Below are 18,118 nucleotides of genomic sequence, written 5' to 3' on the forward strand. Positions count from 1 at the left end.
CCATCCTCACCGGTTCTTCCAGATAAAAAAGAAGAAGAAAAAAGGATCCCCGGCCAGCCTCTGACCATACCAGGCGCCGGCGCCGGACCTGAATCATGGATGCCGGGCCCCCACCGCCCAGCCCCAGCGCCCACCGGCGACCGACGAGTACGATCAGATTCTTCGGTATCCCCACCACATACACACAGACACAACCACAGCTACGAGATCGAGATGGACTAAAATAAGATATCACCAGGCACCGCCGGTCCGTGCCCCCACCAGCTGCCTGCCTATCTCGTCTGCGCCCATGCATGCCATTCCATGCAAGCCTACCCGAGCCGGCCAGCCGTAGCTAGCACTAGGCCTCACAGCACAGGCGACCTGGCCACATTTATGCATGCAAAGCCTACAACTTTAAGTGCGCTGCTGCTGCTGCATGCGCAGCAGCAGCGGCCTCTCCAGTCTTGACCTCAACAGGCCGGTCTTTCATGGCGCATTATTGTCAAGTTCTTGTTAACATTATACCAGGTGCAGCTAGGTGCCAAGTTTACACCCCCAGACTATTGTTAGGTTTCTCTCATCTCTCACAACAACAACAACAACAAAAACTTGTATATATAGTTCCAGGTTACTCCACCTAGCGAAAAACTTGGGTGGAGGAGTACCAATCAGAAATGGAGATGTCCTGTTATGGAAGAAGCTTGATCTTTCGAAATGGAGTTGTCCTTGAATGAAGTTCACAGAACTCCTGTTTGAAGCTCTTGATGGTTCGTCGGTGACCTTCTCACCCCAAGACGTTAGATCTGCACTCATGTCTTCTGGGCTAAATGGGATGGGCACTGTATCCTGGGTCCTGACATCCATACAGGCCACCTGCACACAAATAATAACAGGGCTAATCATTCAACTGAGTAGAGGGGTGGAGCAACATGCGATCTTAGAGTGGGGTTCCTGAGCAAGACATATATACATATTTTGCAATGGTGCAAACTTCTCTAACCGGTAAAAAAAAGTGGTATCTATAAGCAAAAGCAACTTGACAACCAAAACAATAGCCAACAGCTAGTATCGATGTGTCTCAACATATATTGAGATCTACTGCTCCAGTACTTGTCAAAACTATCTACATTAGCTTATAAATTTATCCTGGGAAAGATTATTCTGTAAACACTGTATTATATATATACTGCTTGCGACATATAGCACAAAGCATCCACGCTGTTCCCTTTTCTTTGGAAAAAAGAACATTTTTACTCTTTGCATTATTATTTTTTGAGAAACAGAACTACTCTTTGCAGAAAATCTGCCAATCCTGTACTTCTCAAAACTACATTAACTTACAAATTTATCCAAGGAAGACTTCTCTATGAACACTATAATTTATAAATGTGCTTGAGACATATAACACAAACCAACAAACTATTCCCTGCCCTACTGGAAAACAAAGCTACTCTTTGCAATATATTAGCTTGGAGCATACTCTACACTTAATGTTTGATTTCTGGAATGTATAATACATCGAAGCATACTTCACACAAAGAATTAAACAATTTTACTTAGGACAACTAGACCAACAGAAGCATACTTCATCCAGACAAATAAACCATTTTACTTATGACAATTAAACCAACAGAAGCATACTTCATACTTCATACATACAGTTAAACAGTTTTACTCATGACCATTAAACCAACAGAAGCATACTTCATACTCCATGCATACAATTAAACAGTTTTACTTATGACAATTAAACCAACAGAAGCATACTTCATACATACAATTAAACAGTTTTACTTATGACAATTAAACCAACACAAGCATACTTCATACTACTTCATGCATACAATTAAAAAGTTTTACTTATGACAAATAAACCAACAGAAGCATACTTCATACATACAATATAACAGTTTTACTTATGACAATTAAACCACCATAAGACAATGCCACTTAATTAGCGGGCAGTGCTAATGGATGGATATATGTAGCAAAAAATGGTTAATGTGGAGAGGGATCTGATATATGTACTCCAGTATATCTAAATTAAGCCACGCTGCTGTAAGTGCACATAATAATGAAAAAAAGGGCAAAGAAAAATCACTGACCCTAAAAGTGGAACCCGTGTATGCAATGAACTTTGAAAAACTGTTGTTATTTTAAAGAGGTCTAAAAAAATCAAAGCAAATCATAGATGTGCATGCACCTGCAAAGTTTATACAAAGAGGTGAAACCATTTATGAAACCTGAAAATTACACCTAATTGCAACTGGCAATATCAATTTTTTACACAATTCACAGATGATAAGGTTTCCTTATAGATATTTACAAGCACACGCACTGTAACATACGCTGTACATCCATGCATATAATTTATATTTTTTCAAATCTGGAGATTTTCAGTGGTTGCAGTTTGCCAATAGCTTACCAAGATGGCCACTTGGTTGAATCTGGAGATTTTAGGCAGATCCTTATGCTTTAGTATTCTTGGGTTTTTTAACTCAATATTCAATTCCAAATTTCCACTAGCTAACTTCATTCAACCTTTATATCCTAAACAGTCAAAATGATCCTTGTTCCACTGAAAATCGATGTGAATGACAATGACATTGTCTATTAATGAAATAAAGTTTGATTCTTAGTTTTATTGTAAGTATACATATTTACACATGTTATGAGTAAACATCTCATTAAATTATATCGAGAAGAAAAAAAAATTGGGTGAAATCTAGAGGGGGTAAAGACCACTTAGTGCATACATATAAGGCTTTGGCTTAGCATCTATCTTTGATCATTCGCACTTGTTAACTAATTTCTATCAACTTAACCTACACTCCAACTCCGAGTGGCTCAAAGAGGCCAACAAGGGTTCACACCCACATATGTGGCAACTCACATACATTATTTTCCTTTAATCGTGTAAAAAGGTTAACCCAAAACTGCTGTAATGGGTGAGGACAATGTTACTATGTGCAAGTGTGACTCAAGGTATGCTTTGAATTATTATGATACTAATTAAAGAAAAGTGCATTATGTCATCAACAACGTAGAGAGGCAGGCCCACTTCTAAAGGTTAGGCGCACGTTTCACGTCTAACTAAACGGAAAAAAGTCTGCAATGTGTGCAACTCCGACAGCCTCTAAGGTGGACCCTGCTAAACTTTTTAAAAAAGGAAGGTGTGCCACATTTACTCCGTAACCGTTCTTGTCCTGGCCTTTCTTCTATCTTCCTCTTGTTTCCATGGTGGAACAATTTCATTTCTTTAGTTGTTGGAGGCGTCCTCTAAGAGCATCCGCGGTGTGTGGTTCTTGTTGATTCTAAACACTCCCCCTCTTCTCAGTGGCAGCCTCCTTAAATGGCATGCTCCAACCCCTAATCCAAGAACATTAGCATCACCATTTAGCTTGGAGGCAGCCTCTGAGGAAGCGACCCCAACCATCAAATCTAGATTAAGTTACCGGAGAAGGTTGGAGATGTACATTGTTTTACCATTTGGTAGGGTTCATCTAAGAGGTCGTGTGTGTTTTCACAAATCTTAGAGGCAATAAGTGGGGCTAGCATAGAGTCAATTCTCACCTAGTGGATATTACGCCGAACCCTTGGACCTCTGTGGTGTGACTCCACCCAAGGAGGGGTTGTCACTCGAGAGAGCAACGGAAGATGTATCGAGAGGGGGGGTGCTAATTGATTATTTATTAACTGTTTGATCTGACTAGGAGGTAGGCATTATAAAGCTTGTACAAAAGATTTGAGGCCTAAGGATAGGATCCAAACAAACTTGGAAAGGACTAGCAAACTTGGAAACAATCTCTATAAATAAGATTCTACCAAACTAAAATACATATTGATTTCCTAATATGATCTATTGCTGGTAGCACCAGCTAAGACACCACGTGACATTTCTCCCCTCCTTGAGCCATCTCGATCACGGGTTGAGAAGATTGATACGGCTTCTGGACATCAGCCATTGGCGGTTGCATTGTTCCCATCGAGGAACGGATCAACCTTCATGGTATACAACTTTTGCAATGGTGACCAGGAGAAAAAGCGGTCTTCACAATTGAAATACAAGCCTTGGGCTCGACATGCTACCATCTCCGCCTGAGACAGTGTACGCTGTTGGCTCCTAGCTCAGGCGACCACCACTCCTCCAGGTGGTAGGAGATTTGGAGCAGGGAGGATGTCATGGCCTTGAAGCGAAGCATTAGATTGGTTGGGTTTGAAGCTTGTAGTGCCCATTTGCATGAATTTCACAAATGCATGCCCAACTCATCACCTCCATGAGAGAAGTCGGACACCACACATGCACATCGAGTGTGAGAGTCTCTTGGATATTAGTGGTGTAAATCATCACCTGTTGGTCGGCTCGTAGGCATGGGGCACAACCAAGTAGGGCATCGAATTGCCTGTTTAAGTCTGCCACCATGCTCGTGCACTTGAGGGAGATGAGCTCATTGAGAGCGTTGATGCTGGATGGTGGACAACATTGGCTGTTAACCAACTCGGTGGATGAATGCCATGACGGAGGGCCATAGTCATCCTTGTACTAGCCATACCACATCGCTCACCAGATGGAAGGAGGCAATGCCCACCTTCTTAGCTTCCGATGTATGTTGCGCGACGAAGAAGAGAGAGCGGCATGTTAGCCAGGACAACCGGTCGACCTCGCCATCGTAGGTGAGAATTACATCTTGAAGTGACATAGTGGTATGCCTTTTGCGTGTTGTTGGAGAATAGCAGTCAGGCGGTGGATGGCTAATGTCATCTTTGCCAATGGTACAACCACTCGGAGGACGTTCCCCTTCTACAGTCTGAGTGTTGCCAAGTTGTGTCTTCATGTCTATTGATTGATGTCGTGCACGGTCCCAGAGAGGTTGTCCACTTTGGCATCTTTCTGGCCATCTATTCGACGACAAGTTTCTGCTAGTCGTTGCGGAATATTGGACCTCTGTGATGCGACTCCAACCATAGAGGGGTTGTCACACGAATGAGGCAAGGGAAGAAGTGTCGAGGGGGAGAGTAAGTGATTCTTTCTGCCTTATCTGACTAGGAGGTGGGCACTATAAAGCAAGCATACAAGACTTGAGTCCTGAGGGTAGGGTCCTAACAAACTTGGAAATGACTAACAAACTAGGAAACACTCTCTAGTGATAAGCTCCTACCAAACTTAAAGATACATATTGATTTGCTGGCGGTTGCACCAGTTAAGCCCTCATATGACAACAATGATGCCTCTAAACATGATGGGTACCCTAAGGCTAGTGGCGACGCAAAGCTTAGAGGCGGTGATGATGAAATTTGAATGTATGGAGGCAACCTATAAGAGTTTAGAGATAGCCTTAGAGGCTGAAAATTTATTACAATATGGATGCTCTTAGCATGGCCCATCTTACTACCCCTAAGCTTAGCGCAAAAAGGCTATAGTGTGTGGTTCGACTAGCCTCTAATGTGAACTCCAACATAATATAAAATAATTTCTTTTATCAGCGAACCTCACTGTTAGTTTCTATGTGTAGACGCACGCATAAGGCCACTGAATTACTTTTGTCAAAGAAAATTGTTAGAGGGCCCCTCTTAGACCGGAGAAGACGCCAAGCGATTTTGGTTGTAGACAAACATCTACGGTGTATAGTGTCCGTCTCCATAATCTTAGATGCAACTTTAGAGGCAGCACACAACAATGTGGACGCTTACAAGGCCACAAGATCATGCGACTATGCAAGACTTAATGCTTTGGTACCATCTTCAACAGTCAGTGACCTAAAAAAGCTAATTGACAAGTCCATAATGACGCAGACACACATGCATATCAGCTCACTTACACTTTCATTGTGCTTTGTTAACCCGAAATTGCCACACAAGAATTATATGTAAGTGTAAAATGAGGTAAACAGGCAACCACTCCGCCCGGTTTTTACGCCCATACACACATAGCCATGCGTGCTGATGCAAGTTTAACCCATAATAAACTACTCTCTCCGTCTCTGATAGCAGTACCGTACAACTAACTCATTGTTGTTCATGCATAAACTTGTTAAAGTTTGATACCACCTTTCACCTTCTAGTAGGAGAGAAAACAAAACAGCTAACAATACGCACTAGTAGCAGTTGGCATGTACTCCAATGTTAACAATTTTTAAAGTACAGGACATATAGTTATGCCAAGGGATTTTTATTGTGTGATATGTTCTACAATAAAATAATATTATTCTGCTAAAAATCCCTTGGCATATATATTCCTGTTAACAATGTTTAAAGTACATACAGGACATATCACACAATAAAAGGAACAATATCCTAGAGATATAACAAACAGATCCTAGTATCATATGACCATGATGTTTGGAACACAGCAAAGAAAAAATGAAAAAGATAATGCATGTAGAGTATAGATAGCAACACATACACGTATTTTTTTTGTTGAAATGATGAACCATTTGTGGTGGACACTTACAATATGTTTCTATAGCTTACTGTAGCTTGGATGGTATACTGTAACTTATTTATTTATTTTTACTCAGATCAAATATTTCATATTTCCCTACCGAATTTCACTTATGTATGTATCTATTCACATCCATGTTTTTTTCATAATTTTCCGAAACATGTAGTTATGATTTTTCACCAAGTCACTATATCATGACCATATGACCCTATATGATCAGAAAAAATTATGTTTGTATATCACACAGAAAAAGCAGGAATATGACATAATTCTTTGTTGAAAATCCAACGCTAAGACCAAGCAAATTCCTAACCTACTACTAGAGACTTTCTTAGGGCAACCTACTTGAATAGACGTGTCATAAACAGAATGAAACAACGAGCCTCCTTCACAAGGCTCAGGCCTGCTTCAGCACGGGCTGAACAGGCCGGCAAAGCTTGGACCGAACACATACTACAGAAGATGGGCTGGGCTGGCATTCCTACTCTGGAGACTGAAGCCGAGCTACTAGATTCGTGATGCAAGAGGAGAAACTGTCCTCGTTGGGGGAATATTAATCGAGCATTAGCTTCTACTTTCACGGTGTGAGGTCACACAAATTGGCGTCAAATACTTTTCAGGAATCACTTTTGAGGGAAAACAGTACCGCTCAACATGTTCGGTACTTCACCAACTTTTTAGACCTAACTCTGTACAGGGTGAGAGAGAAAAGACTAGTGCAACACATTTTCTCGATGTGTCTTCTTTCTCCCAATACAGAGTCAGATCATTAATTTCGGTGAAATCCCGAGCAAGTTAAATAACACTGTTTTCCCACTCTTAGTTACTCCTTCCATCCCATAATATAAAAGTGTTTTTGACACTATATTAGTGTCAAAAACATTAGTGTCAAAAACACTTTTATATTATGGGACGGAGGGAGTTGAAACAAAATTAGAGGTGATTTGCGCGATCTTACACGAAAGGATCATCTACAATGCAAGACGTTCTACCGCAGCGGGATCAGATAGGCCGGCAGCACGAAGGGCGGAGACGACGGAGAGGAGGTAGAACGCGGCGGAGCGGCAGGACACGTCGGCAGAGCTACCGGCGGCGCGGCGCGGCCCGGCTTGTATGAACTGCCCTTCTATTAATTGCAATGGCATGTTCATACAGGATAAATGCTCGATCTTTATCTACAGCCCAAGCCCTCTGTACCAACAAAAATGCTTGGCCCATTCGGCCTGCTACTTAAAATGGCCCTGGCCCTCTCCAGGGCCATGATCAATCTCCCCTACCATCCGACAATTACGCTGTCCTGTTAAATTACAGCTACTGCTACTGTTAATACTACGCCTACTTCTGCTGCTACTGTCACTACTACTAATACTACCCGGGTATTTACCTTGGTCAACATAGAAGAAGGATGGGGTCTCACAACCCTCATCCCAAACCCCTTTGCTTGCCTGATGCTTGAGCTGGTGCAGCCTGTCAACCTCAGCTTGATCAGCATACTGGGTTGAAGAGCTAGGGTTCAAGCTGGACATCTGCCGCGAATGCTCCTCGGGCATCACCACTGTGCTTACTGGGTGCATTTGGTCCGAGCTTCCTGGGTTCTTTGTGCTGTCAGTGTTATCGCTGCTTAAATTGCCGCTTGACCCTACATCAGAACTGCTGAACAGCGAAGAATCCTCGCTTGTACTTGTGGGCTCTAATACTGGATTTGATGAGCCATCAGATGTAACCAGCGAAGAATTCATTACATGATCCCTGCATGACTGCGATTGCGTACCTTGGTGCCTGCTAGAATAACTACGGCCTTCCAAACAAGTTGATTCTGGACCTGCTGTCTGCCTAGCTTTTCTTGTGTGTGATAGGCCTTGAGCAATAATCAATTTCCTTAAAGACCTTGGAGCCCGTGGGGAACACCTGATGTGTTTAATGTGACATAATTTAGGATAGAAAAATACATATCAGAAAGCGATACACGGTATAACAGTGGTCTACTTACCTTGCATAAAGCAGCATATACGCACACTCCGACCGGACGTTTTTCAGAGAAACAGGTTTCACCTGTAGACAACGCTCAAGACTGTTTAGCAGCGAAGATTGATTGACATGGGTACATGGATAATAATTCTTATGGTATGAATATATGTCCCTGGGCAATACACTTTTTTGTTTAAACAAAAACAAATCATCATCTACTCACTGTTTCCAACAAGAAAACTACTCCCTCCGTCCATAATATAAGAGTGTTTTTGACACTACACTAGTGTCAAAAACACTTATGTTATGGGACGAGTGTAGTGTCAAAAACACTCTTATATTATGGGACGGAGGGAGTACTGTTTTATACTATTCAAAATGAAATCCAGATATAAGCAACACATGAATCAGCTGACCTTTCAATATGCAAAATGGTGCACTAAGCAGATGAGGTTACAGTACCTGGCTATCATCCATTTCGTACCATTTCCCCTGTGAGTCCTTGACATAACATACATAATGACCAGAAACGGATGAATTCATAACATCACGATGGACAACCACCGCATATAGCCTGTACACAGGGGAACAATCATCTGTTGTACTCATGTAGCTAGACAAATTCAAGTATTCCGGGAACCTGATGGCCTTGTTAATCTTGCCAAACATACCAGACTGTCAAAAGAAAAAAGGGTTCTAATTAACATAAACAGAACAAAGAAAACTTGGTAAACAAGATCCAAAGCCAACACAAAAAATATAGCAACCTAGCATAATTTGATGTGACAATTCGTTGAGTCCATGAAGATTTTGTGGTGAAAACAACCTAAGATTCTTAATGATACCTGATATCTTTTCAGTGCAATAGTCAGGATATTTGGTGCTTCTGATATTGTCAACTTCTTTTTGCCACGTTCATATGACTTGCATCTGATGACATAAAATAAGTTAAGACGCAATAATGTTCGAAGAAAAAACATGGTCAGCCCGTCAGGTACCATTAATCTAGAAGATTAGGCCGGAGGAAAATGCACTCATTTATTGTCAACCTCAACTCTACAATTAGTGAATTAGCTAAAAGCCCAAAAATGCTATATTGCTACTATAAACCGATCAAGCGACCACAGCTTTGTGTTATTAACATTTGCTAACTTGCGACTATATAACTGTCAATTAATCAAAAGTTTCATTGGGGATGCGAAGTGATAAATGCGAACAATGTAATAAATATAGAAAGTCACATCATGGAGTGATCTGTACCAACCTGGTACAATGGTATCTATTATCACCATCTAAGACTTCTGAAGATGTAAATCGATGAAGTGCTTCTTCAAGAGTACTGATATCCCCATCTATTTCCACAGTAAGATCCAGAATACGTTCGCAATGTTCTGAACTGACCCCACACTTTGTGCATTTTATCTAGGAAAGAATATTAAACTCTTTAAAAAAATGCAAGATGTTGTTACACTAGATATGCAACACTGGCACTCAGAAAATATAGAATTGGAAAGGTTGAGTACTATTTGTGAAGAAAAGTAGAAAACCTTAGATCGTAGATAGCCCCCGAACATTAGCTGAATCAGTGTCGTTTCTTCAGCTAACTTATGGGCACCATTTGCATTGGCTTCCTTCATGCTAGCAGATTGCATAGTATCAATTGCGTACCTGTTAAACTTATCATTAAGTGCAGTTCAATGGAAAAGTCTTATGGTGAGAATATATGGCTTGTAATAGGTTAAATGCTAATGCTAATACTGAATAACCACCTCTACAAACATCAACTAGCATAGCACTAATAATACCAACATCAGCACTAGTCCAAATATCAGAAAATATTTTCAAAAAAAAAAATCAGAAAATGGTTTACCCTGTTATTACGGCGGAATTTACAGTACTGTTTTTCAATTATTCAAAAATAACAATACATCTAGTAATGTAGAAAATGGTTTACCCACACACACACGCATCCGATTTAGCATGAGTGCACAACAATTTTGTTGAGAGAAATAGTAGGCATATTGTTATCAACATTATCCAAAGAGAAAATAAGCCCATGATTGATCATAACTTGATCCAGCCATCACTATATACATGAACTTTTTGGATTCTCCCATCTATCATTTCAGCTTCAAAGTTTACCATTTTATGTATACACAATATTTTTGGCCAGGGAGAGGTATAGAATTTTAACCGAAGAGAATGAGGAATCAAAAATCTCACCTGAGAAACTCATGAGCGTCTTCCTCTTTGCCCGGGCCAAAGCTACTTCCGATGTCAGACAAGTGTGAGAGTATCCCAGTAGGTGATAATTGGGAATGTCCTCGCTTACCCTCTACAATGAGTTTTTGAAACTCGCACAAGAAGCACCATTCCTTTTGGGAACCTAGAAAATACAGTAGTAATATACTGTAACTCAAGGGAATGCGCTGAATAACATAAGAAAGAGTTTAGCATTAACTTACAGTGTTTTGAATGAAGCCCCTCGAGAAAGTATGCTGTAAGTGGTCGAGTAAAGGCCAAACACTGAAGTACGACATTTGCATAGCAACTGTAAACAGAAACAAAAGAAGGTTAGGCAAAAACAACAAGATTGAAGCGCTAAACTCAGATTCAATAAATTGTTTACGCTATAAACCAAAGTGCCCTAATATGTTTAATTTTCAATAAGTTTAAGGCATGAGTTTGATTTGTGAATCCCCATATACTGCTACTGGACTCTTGTCTCGTTAAAGGAAACAATTTTGAAAGTAACAGTCTATAACAATCTCAAAATGATAACTTATAGGATACACATAAATGTTCAGCACACTTAGTTCCAAAATAGCTGTTATACAGTTTAGTTAATTGTTTACCTGTTCCCAAGGTTACAAAGACCAAAAGGACGCAATTCCACCTTGTCAAAGTTGTAGAGCTTGACGAAGCGTTCATACGGAAAAAGTGCCTGACACATTTAGATAACCATTAGGTTCAGCATACAAAAGTATATGTTAGTGATTAAATGCGTCATCCAATTTTACTTACCGATTCCGATGGGTGATGCCTCACAACTGTTGGAGCAGTTTGTTGTCTGACCAAACTTTTCGTCGTTGGCAGATCATCTGGCACCACAACTCTGATCTCAGCCTTTTCAGATGGATCACACGCCGCCGGAATCTGAGTGTGAGAGCCATTTTCACTAACAGAAGCGCCCTCGACTTTGCACGGTTTACCAAAAGTTGGAGAACTCGAACAGTCAGCAGATTCAGCATGTCCTGTAACCTGAGGAAATGTGAACTCTTTGCTATCTTGTTGCGAAGCCTCTGACGTATTGGACGCCTTCTCACGGGGCATCTCCTTGCTCTCAGCTGCTTGCTCGACTCCAGTCACCACACTTTCTTCATCTGAGCTAGTGCGTCCAATTTTCTTCGTGGAAGAAACTTTTATTGTGGTGTCTTCTCTAGCATCAGCACTTACTGGATGGCATTCATCTTTGTGGCCTTGTCTCCAGTGAGCTATCTGACATTTGACGGCGCTGCAACCAATAAAAGGGAAGTTATGGAAGTAACACTTTATGTAGTATGACAACTCTGAAGATGCATTTAAGGATAAATATGGTCAAATACTTGGTGATGGTCGTCAAAACATTATTATGAAACATGGATAAAAGCAAAATTTAAGGATGCATAACTAATATACCGGACAATACCCACCTACAGAAATACTACTTGTTACCAATGCTACATTTTATATGCATATGCTCTGCTGGATAAAAATGTGGATAAAACACTTTTTGTACAAAATGTTGAACTCATAATTCCAATCAATCCCATAATTAAGAAACATTGATCAGTGCCAGCATTGACATAAAAGGCAGTATTAAGTTGCACTCACAGCATCTGGCTTTCAAGTAAACAGAGTAACTCGTCATCACTGTACAGAATTGGTGAACTGTCGAACTGAACTGTACATAAATGGGGTCAATGATTTGAACAATTGAACCCAATGTGAGCGCGCCACATGCTGGCTTCTATGCCATATTCTGCAAGCAGCACCCACTCTCAAAATAAACTGGGACTAACTAAGTTGATCATGTGAAAATTCTAGCTAGATGATGCAGGCAATGCAGGCGTCTTCCCTGAGCAAATAACAGGGAAAACACACTGTCTCCACATAACGCGTAGTGTGTGTAAGCCACTAGCCTATCATGCTCTAGGCAGCAAGCAAATAACTGGGAACGCTGGCTTTTCACGAAGGGCACCAGTGGTGACAGGGTGCCCCGAAAGACCAACCAAAATCGGATTCTTTTTTGTGCCAGTCAACATACGCATTGTCGCAGCATAATCGACATGAATTGCATATACTAGTAGTAAATAAATAAAACATAAATAAATAAATAAAAGTGGGACTGGAGTGCCGTTACCAATACTTGACGCTCTTGCAGCGCTTGCACCTGAACGTGGTCGGCGTCCGGCACACCGCACACGGTCCCTTCTTCCCCGCCGCTGCCGCTAGCGTAGGCTCCGTCGTCGCCTCCTGTTCGAGCCGCGGCGAGGCCACATGTACGTCCCGCGGCCAGGACACCTCCGGCGCCGCCACCTGATCGACCAGCGGCCAAGCCACTTGCGTCGCCGCCACCTGCTCGACCGGCTGCCAGGCCACCTGCGGCGCTGCCACCTTCACGGCCGGAGGCCAGGCCACCGGCAGCGCCGCCACCTTCTCGACCGCCGGCCAGGCCACCGGCGTTTCCGCCACCTTCTCGACCACCGGCCAGGCCACCGGCGTTGCCGCCATCTGTTCGACCGGCGGCCAGGCCACCGGCGTTGACGCCACCTGCTCGACCGCCGGCCAGGCCACCGGCGGTGCCGCCATCTGATCGACCGGCGGCCAGGCCACCGGCGGTGCCGCCACCTGCCCGACCGGTGGCCAGGCCACCGGCGGCGCCGTCCACCCAGTCGCGTCCGGCGCCGTCCACCCAGTCGCGTCCGGCGCCGTCCAGTGAGGCGCGGCGTGGTGATCGTAGTAGTAGAACGCGTCGCGCTCCGCGAACTCGGCCTGCTCCGCCGCGATCCAGGCCGTCCGCCGCACGTCCTCCTTCCTCGCGGCCGCGCGCCGCATCACCGCCACCAGCGCCACGACCGCGATTGCCACCAGCGCGGCGAAGAACGACACCATCGCTTCCTCCGCCGGCCCCGCCCGCGCGCACGGATCTCACGGCGCCGCCCGAAGCACCCTCGCGCGCGCTCGCTCGCACTGGACCCGAACGCAGGCAATGAAACAAGGCACCCGCACGCCGAATTGCCGCGCCTCGCCCGCGGGGATATAGGGTCGGGGCACGCGCTCGCCCGCTTTTGTCCCCGTCCGCGACCGGTAACGGCAGCCGCGGAAGGCTCCAGAATGCGGGCGCGGCGGGGCGTCCGATTGCGCCGAAACGAGGCGAGCGCGCGGGGTGGGCTGCGCCTGCGCGGTGCGCGAATGGAAAACGTGAGGGCGGGCGGGGCGGGGCGGGGGTGTGGAGGCGCGGCCAGGCGCGCTCGCTAGTAACGGCTGTTTTTTTCACTCCTTTCCTTTTCTGTCCTCCCGGCGGCGGGTAAGCGCGAGGGGGGCTCGCGCGGCGGCGGCGGCGAGCGCCGGTCGCTTGTGGGCCGTCCGATCCGGGCGGGAGGCGCTCCCCCGCGCGTGCGGACAGGGATCGCGGGAAACTCCGGACGCGGTTGGTTGCACCTTTTGCACTTTGCACCCCGGGTTAACGAGGAAATGCCGGGTTTTAACCGCGTTCAAAAGCTGTGAACACATCGCATACATTTATTTATAACATTTTTATTTTGGCAAGGATTTATACATTGTAAGATCTGATAAATCGTTCTCTCAGGTTTCGACAGGCCGGAATCGACACGTTATTTTCATCAAACAAAAAAGAACTGTTGGGTTTGAATCTGCCTGCCACGCGACTGTTCAGCAGGTGCATCATCTTTTCTGATGTACGACCGTAGACCCAAAGAGTTTTCCGTTTCTATATTGGCATTATGACCCAGTTCACGTCAGTGCTGCGATGCAAGAGGTCAACACAGCACAGCGATGTCATCCCTGTTTTGGGCGTATAAAAAGAAGGCCGTATACTATCTTATTGGGACGTCAAGGGGCAAAGTGTCATTTTCGCCCAGGGGCCCACTTGGACGACGTTTCCCTCTTGTGGAGATCGGAGAGCAACATGAGATGGCGACGACGACTCTAGCCTGACTGACGTGGCTGGAAGTCAGACGCGCGGACAAGTGTCCACACGGTACGTCAGGGAATTTTCCACACAGCCGGCCGCGCCCATCTCCTGAAACACACGCGACCATGAAATGTGGCACCCACACTATTGGTGGCCCGCGTGTCACTGGGGCTTTTCGGTGGGTGGCGCTATTTGACGAAGCCACAGCCTGGTTCTCGCGCGGGTGTGACGGACGGAGGCGTCGTCAGCCGAGCGTTTGGATATCTGTCGTCGTTGACGCTTTTTGGATGAGGCGCCCGAAAGTCGTACTCATTTCCATGCTGCCGTGTGATGGGCGCGGGTATATCTCGGCATTAATGTTTCCCCTGAAATAATATTGGGACGTATTAATTGCCAATAGTGCAATGCAGAGGCAAAAACAAATCTATGCCATTAAATACTGCCAATCCAATTGTATTTAGATTACTCCAATGTAGAGCACCCGATATGTTTAACGCGCAATTAATATCATAGCACCCGATATGTATAGCGCGCATTTAAGCATCATAATTTCTGGTAATTAATGCCCTACCTCTTTTTTGAAGAAAAAATTTAATGCCCTACCTGATATCAACGTGCAGTGCAGTTACTGGTTATCAATGTGCAATGCAGTTACTAGTTGAAGGTAGCCCCTAGAGAGGAAATTGAGGAGAACGAGCTACATTCATCTGCTTAAGCATAACACGGGTCGGTTGAGTCACCGACCATGTCCAAAAGGTAAATTCTAGAATGAAGGGCTTCAATTACGATGGACTCAGTTTTGAAAACTAGGACTTGCGTGGCCTTGATGGTCTCTTTGAAGGAAATATGCCCTAGAGGCAATAATAAAGTTATTATTTATTTCCTTATATCATGATAAATGTTTATTATTCATGCTAGATTTGTATTAACCGGAAACATGATACATGTGTGAATACATAGACAAACAGAGTGTCACTAGTATGCCTCTACTTGACTAGCTCGTTGATCAAAGATGGTTATGTTTCCTAGCCATAGATAAAGAGTTGTCATTTGATTAACGGGATCACATCATTAGAGAATGATGTGATTGACTTGACCCATTCCGTTAGCTTAACACTTGATCGTTTAGTATGTTGCTATTGCTTTCTTCATGACTTATACATGTTCCTATGACTATGAGATTATGCATCTCCAGTTTACCGGAGGAACACTTTGTGTGCTACCAAACGTCACAACGTAACTGGGTGATTATAAAGGTGCTCTACAGGTGTCTCCGAAGGTACTTGTTGGGTTGGCGTATTTCGAGATTAGGATTTGTCACTCCGATTGTCGGAGAGGTATCTCTGGGCCCACTCGGTAATGCACATCACTTAAGCCTTGCAAGCATTTCAACTAATGAGTTAGTTGCGGGATGATGTATTACGGAACGAGTAAAGAGACTTGCCGGTAACGAGATTGAACTAGGTATTGAGATACCGACGATCGAATCTCGGGCAAGTAACATACCGATGACAAAGGGAACAACGTATGTTGTTATGCGGTTTGACCGATAAAGATCTTCGTAGAATATGTGGGAGACAATATGAGCATCCAGGTTCCGCTATTGGTTATGACCGGAGACGTGTCTCGGTCATGTCTACATAGTTCTCGAACCCGTAGGGTCCGCACGCTTAAAGTTCGATGACGGTTAAATTATGAGTTTATGTGTTTTGATGTACCGAATGTAGTTCGGAGTCCCAGATGTGATCGTGGACATGACGAGGAGTCTCGAAATGGTCGAGACGTAAAGATCGATATATTGGACGACTATATTTGGATACCGGAATGGTTCCGGGCGAGATCGGGATAATACCGGAGCACCGGGAGGTTATCGGAACCCCCGGGAGGTATATGGGCCTTAATGGGCTTTAGTGGAAAGGAGGGGAAAGGAGCAAGGGAGGGGGCGCCACCCCCCCAAGCCCAATCTGAATTGGGAGGGGGTCGGCCCCCCTTTCCTTCCTCCCTCCTTCCTCTTCCTTCCCTCTCCCTCTCCAAATAGGAAAAGGAGGAGTCCTACTCCCGGTGTGAGTAGGACTCCCTCCTTGGGCGCGCCTCCTCCCCTTGGCCGGCCCTCTCCTCTCCCTTTATATACGGAGGAGAGGGGCACCCCATAGACAACAATTGATCTCTTTGATCTTTTAGCCGTGTGCGGTGCCCCTCTCCACCATAGTCCACCTCGATAATATCGTAGCGGTGCTTAGGCGAAGCCCTGCGTCGGTAGAACATCATCATCGTCACCACGCCGTCGTGCTGACGGAACTCTCCCTCAATGCTCGGCTGGATTGGAGTTCGAGGGACGTCATCGAGTTGAACGTGTGCTGAACTCAAAGGTGTCGTGCGTTCGGTACTTGCTCGGTCGGATCGTGAAGACGTACGACTACATCAACCGCGTTGTGCTAGCGCTTCCGCTTTTGGTCTATGAGGGTACGTGGACACACTCTCCCCTCTCGTTGCTATGCATCACCATGATCCTGTGTGTGCGTAGGAATTTTTTTAAAATTACTACGTTCCCCAACAGTGGTATCAGAACCTGCTTTTATGCGTAGATGTTATATGCACGCGTAGAACACAAGTGAGTTGTGGGCGATACAAGTCATACTGCTTACCAGCATGTCATACTTTGGTTCGGCGGTATTGCTGGATGAAGCGGCCTGGACCGACATTACGCGTACGCTTACGCGAGACTGGTTCTACCGATGTGCTTTGCACACAGGTGGCTGGCGGGTGTCAGTTTCTCCAACTTTAGTTGAACCGAGTGTGGCTACGCCCGGTCCTTGAAAAGGTTAAAACAGCACTAACTTGACGAACTATCGTTGTGGTTTTGATGCGTAGGTAAGAACGGTTCTTGCTCAGCCCGTAGCAGCCACGTAAAACTTGCAACAACAAAGTAGAGCACGTCTAACTTGTTTTTGCAGCGCATGTTGTGATGTGATATGGTCAAGGCATGATGCTATATTTTATTGTATGAGATGATCATGTTTTGTAACCAAGTTATCGGCAACTGGCAGGAGCCATATGGTTGTCGCTTTATTGTATGCAATGCAATCGCCCTGTAATTGCTTTACTTTATCACTAAGCGGTAGCGATAGTCGTAGAAGCAATAGTTGGCGAGACGACAACGATGCTACGATGGAGATCAAGGTGTCGCGCCGATGACGATGGTGATCATGACGGTGCTTCGGAGATGGAGATCACAAGCACAAGATGATGATGGCCATATCATATCACTTATATTGATTGCATGTGATGTTTATCTTTTATGCATCTTATCTTGCTTTGATTGACGGTAGCATTATAAGATGATCTCTCACTAAATTTCAAGATAAAAGTGTTCTCCCTGAGTATGCACCGTTGCCAAAGTTCGTCGTGCCCAGACACCACCTGATGATCGGGTGTGATAAGCTCTACGTCCATCTATAATGGGTGCAAGCCAGTTTTGCACACGCAGAATACTCAGGTTAAACTTGACGAGCCTAGCATATGCAGATATG

The 18,118-nt window shown here is 44.5% G+C and overlaps 1 protein-coding gene across 3 annotated transcripts; it reads right to left on the minus strand.

Moving 5' to 3' along the window:
* Nucleotides 1–541: 541 nt before the first annotated feature.
* LOC123124933 (ubiquitin carboxyl-terminal hydrolase 18) lies at nucleotides 542–13,873 on the minus strand. Of its 3 annotated transcripts, none has more exons than XM_044545483.1 (12): nucleotides 12,795–13,864; nucleotides 11,417–11,906; nucleotides 11,248–11,336; nucleotides 10,858–10,943; nucleotides 10,616–10,778; nucleotides 9,940–10,060; nucleotides 9,657–9,814; nucleotides 9,238–9,322; nucleotides 8,855–9,067; nucleotides 8,415–8,476; nucleotides 7,809–8,332; nucleotides 542–855 (listed from the first exon to the last, which is right to left on the minus strand). In XM_044545483.1, the coding sequence occupies exons 1-12, from the start codon at nucleotides 13,544–13,546 to the stop codon at nucleotides 806–808; spliced, it is 2,793 nt and encodes a 930-aa protein (XP_044401418.1). In that variant the 5' UTR covers nucleotides 13,547–13,864; the 3' UTR covers nucleotides 542–805. The 3 variants fall into 3 exon arrangements, with proteins under 3 accessions (XP_044401418.1, XP_044401417.1, XP_044401416.1); XM_044545482.1 differs by lacking the exon at nucleotides 542–855 and having other exon boundaries at nucleotides 7,561–8,120; nucleotides 8,196–8,332; nucleotides 12,795–13,873; XM_044545481.1 differs by lacking the exon at nucleotides 542–855 and having other exon boundaries at nucleotides 7,562–8,332; nucleotides 12,795–13,866.
* Between the last annotated feature and the right edge of the window lie 4,245 nt (nucleotides 13,874–18,118).

Source organism: Triticum aestivum, chromosome 5D, assembly GCF_018294505.1.
Source record: "Triticum aestivum cultivar Chinese Spring chromosome 5D, IWGSC CS RefSeq v2.1, whole genome shotgun sequence".
Lineage (NCBI taxonomy): Eukaryota > Viridiplantae > Streptophyta > Magnoliopsida > Poales > Poaceae > Triticum > Triticum aestivum.

Coding starts and splice junctions, on each gene's coding strand:
- LOC123124933 (XM_044545481.1), bottom strand. CDS start 13,546: ATGGTGTCGTTCTTCGCCGCGCTGGTGGCAATCGCGGTCGTGGCGCTG. Junction 9,068..9,237: donor TTGCACTGAAAAGATATCAG/GTATCATTAAGA, acceptor TTCTTTTGACAG/TCTGGTATGTTTGGCAAGAT. Junction 8,477..8,854: donor ACGAAATGGATGATAGCCAG/GTACTGTAACCT, acceptor CGTTGTCTACAG/GTGAAACCTGTTTCTCTGAA.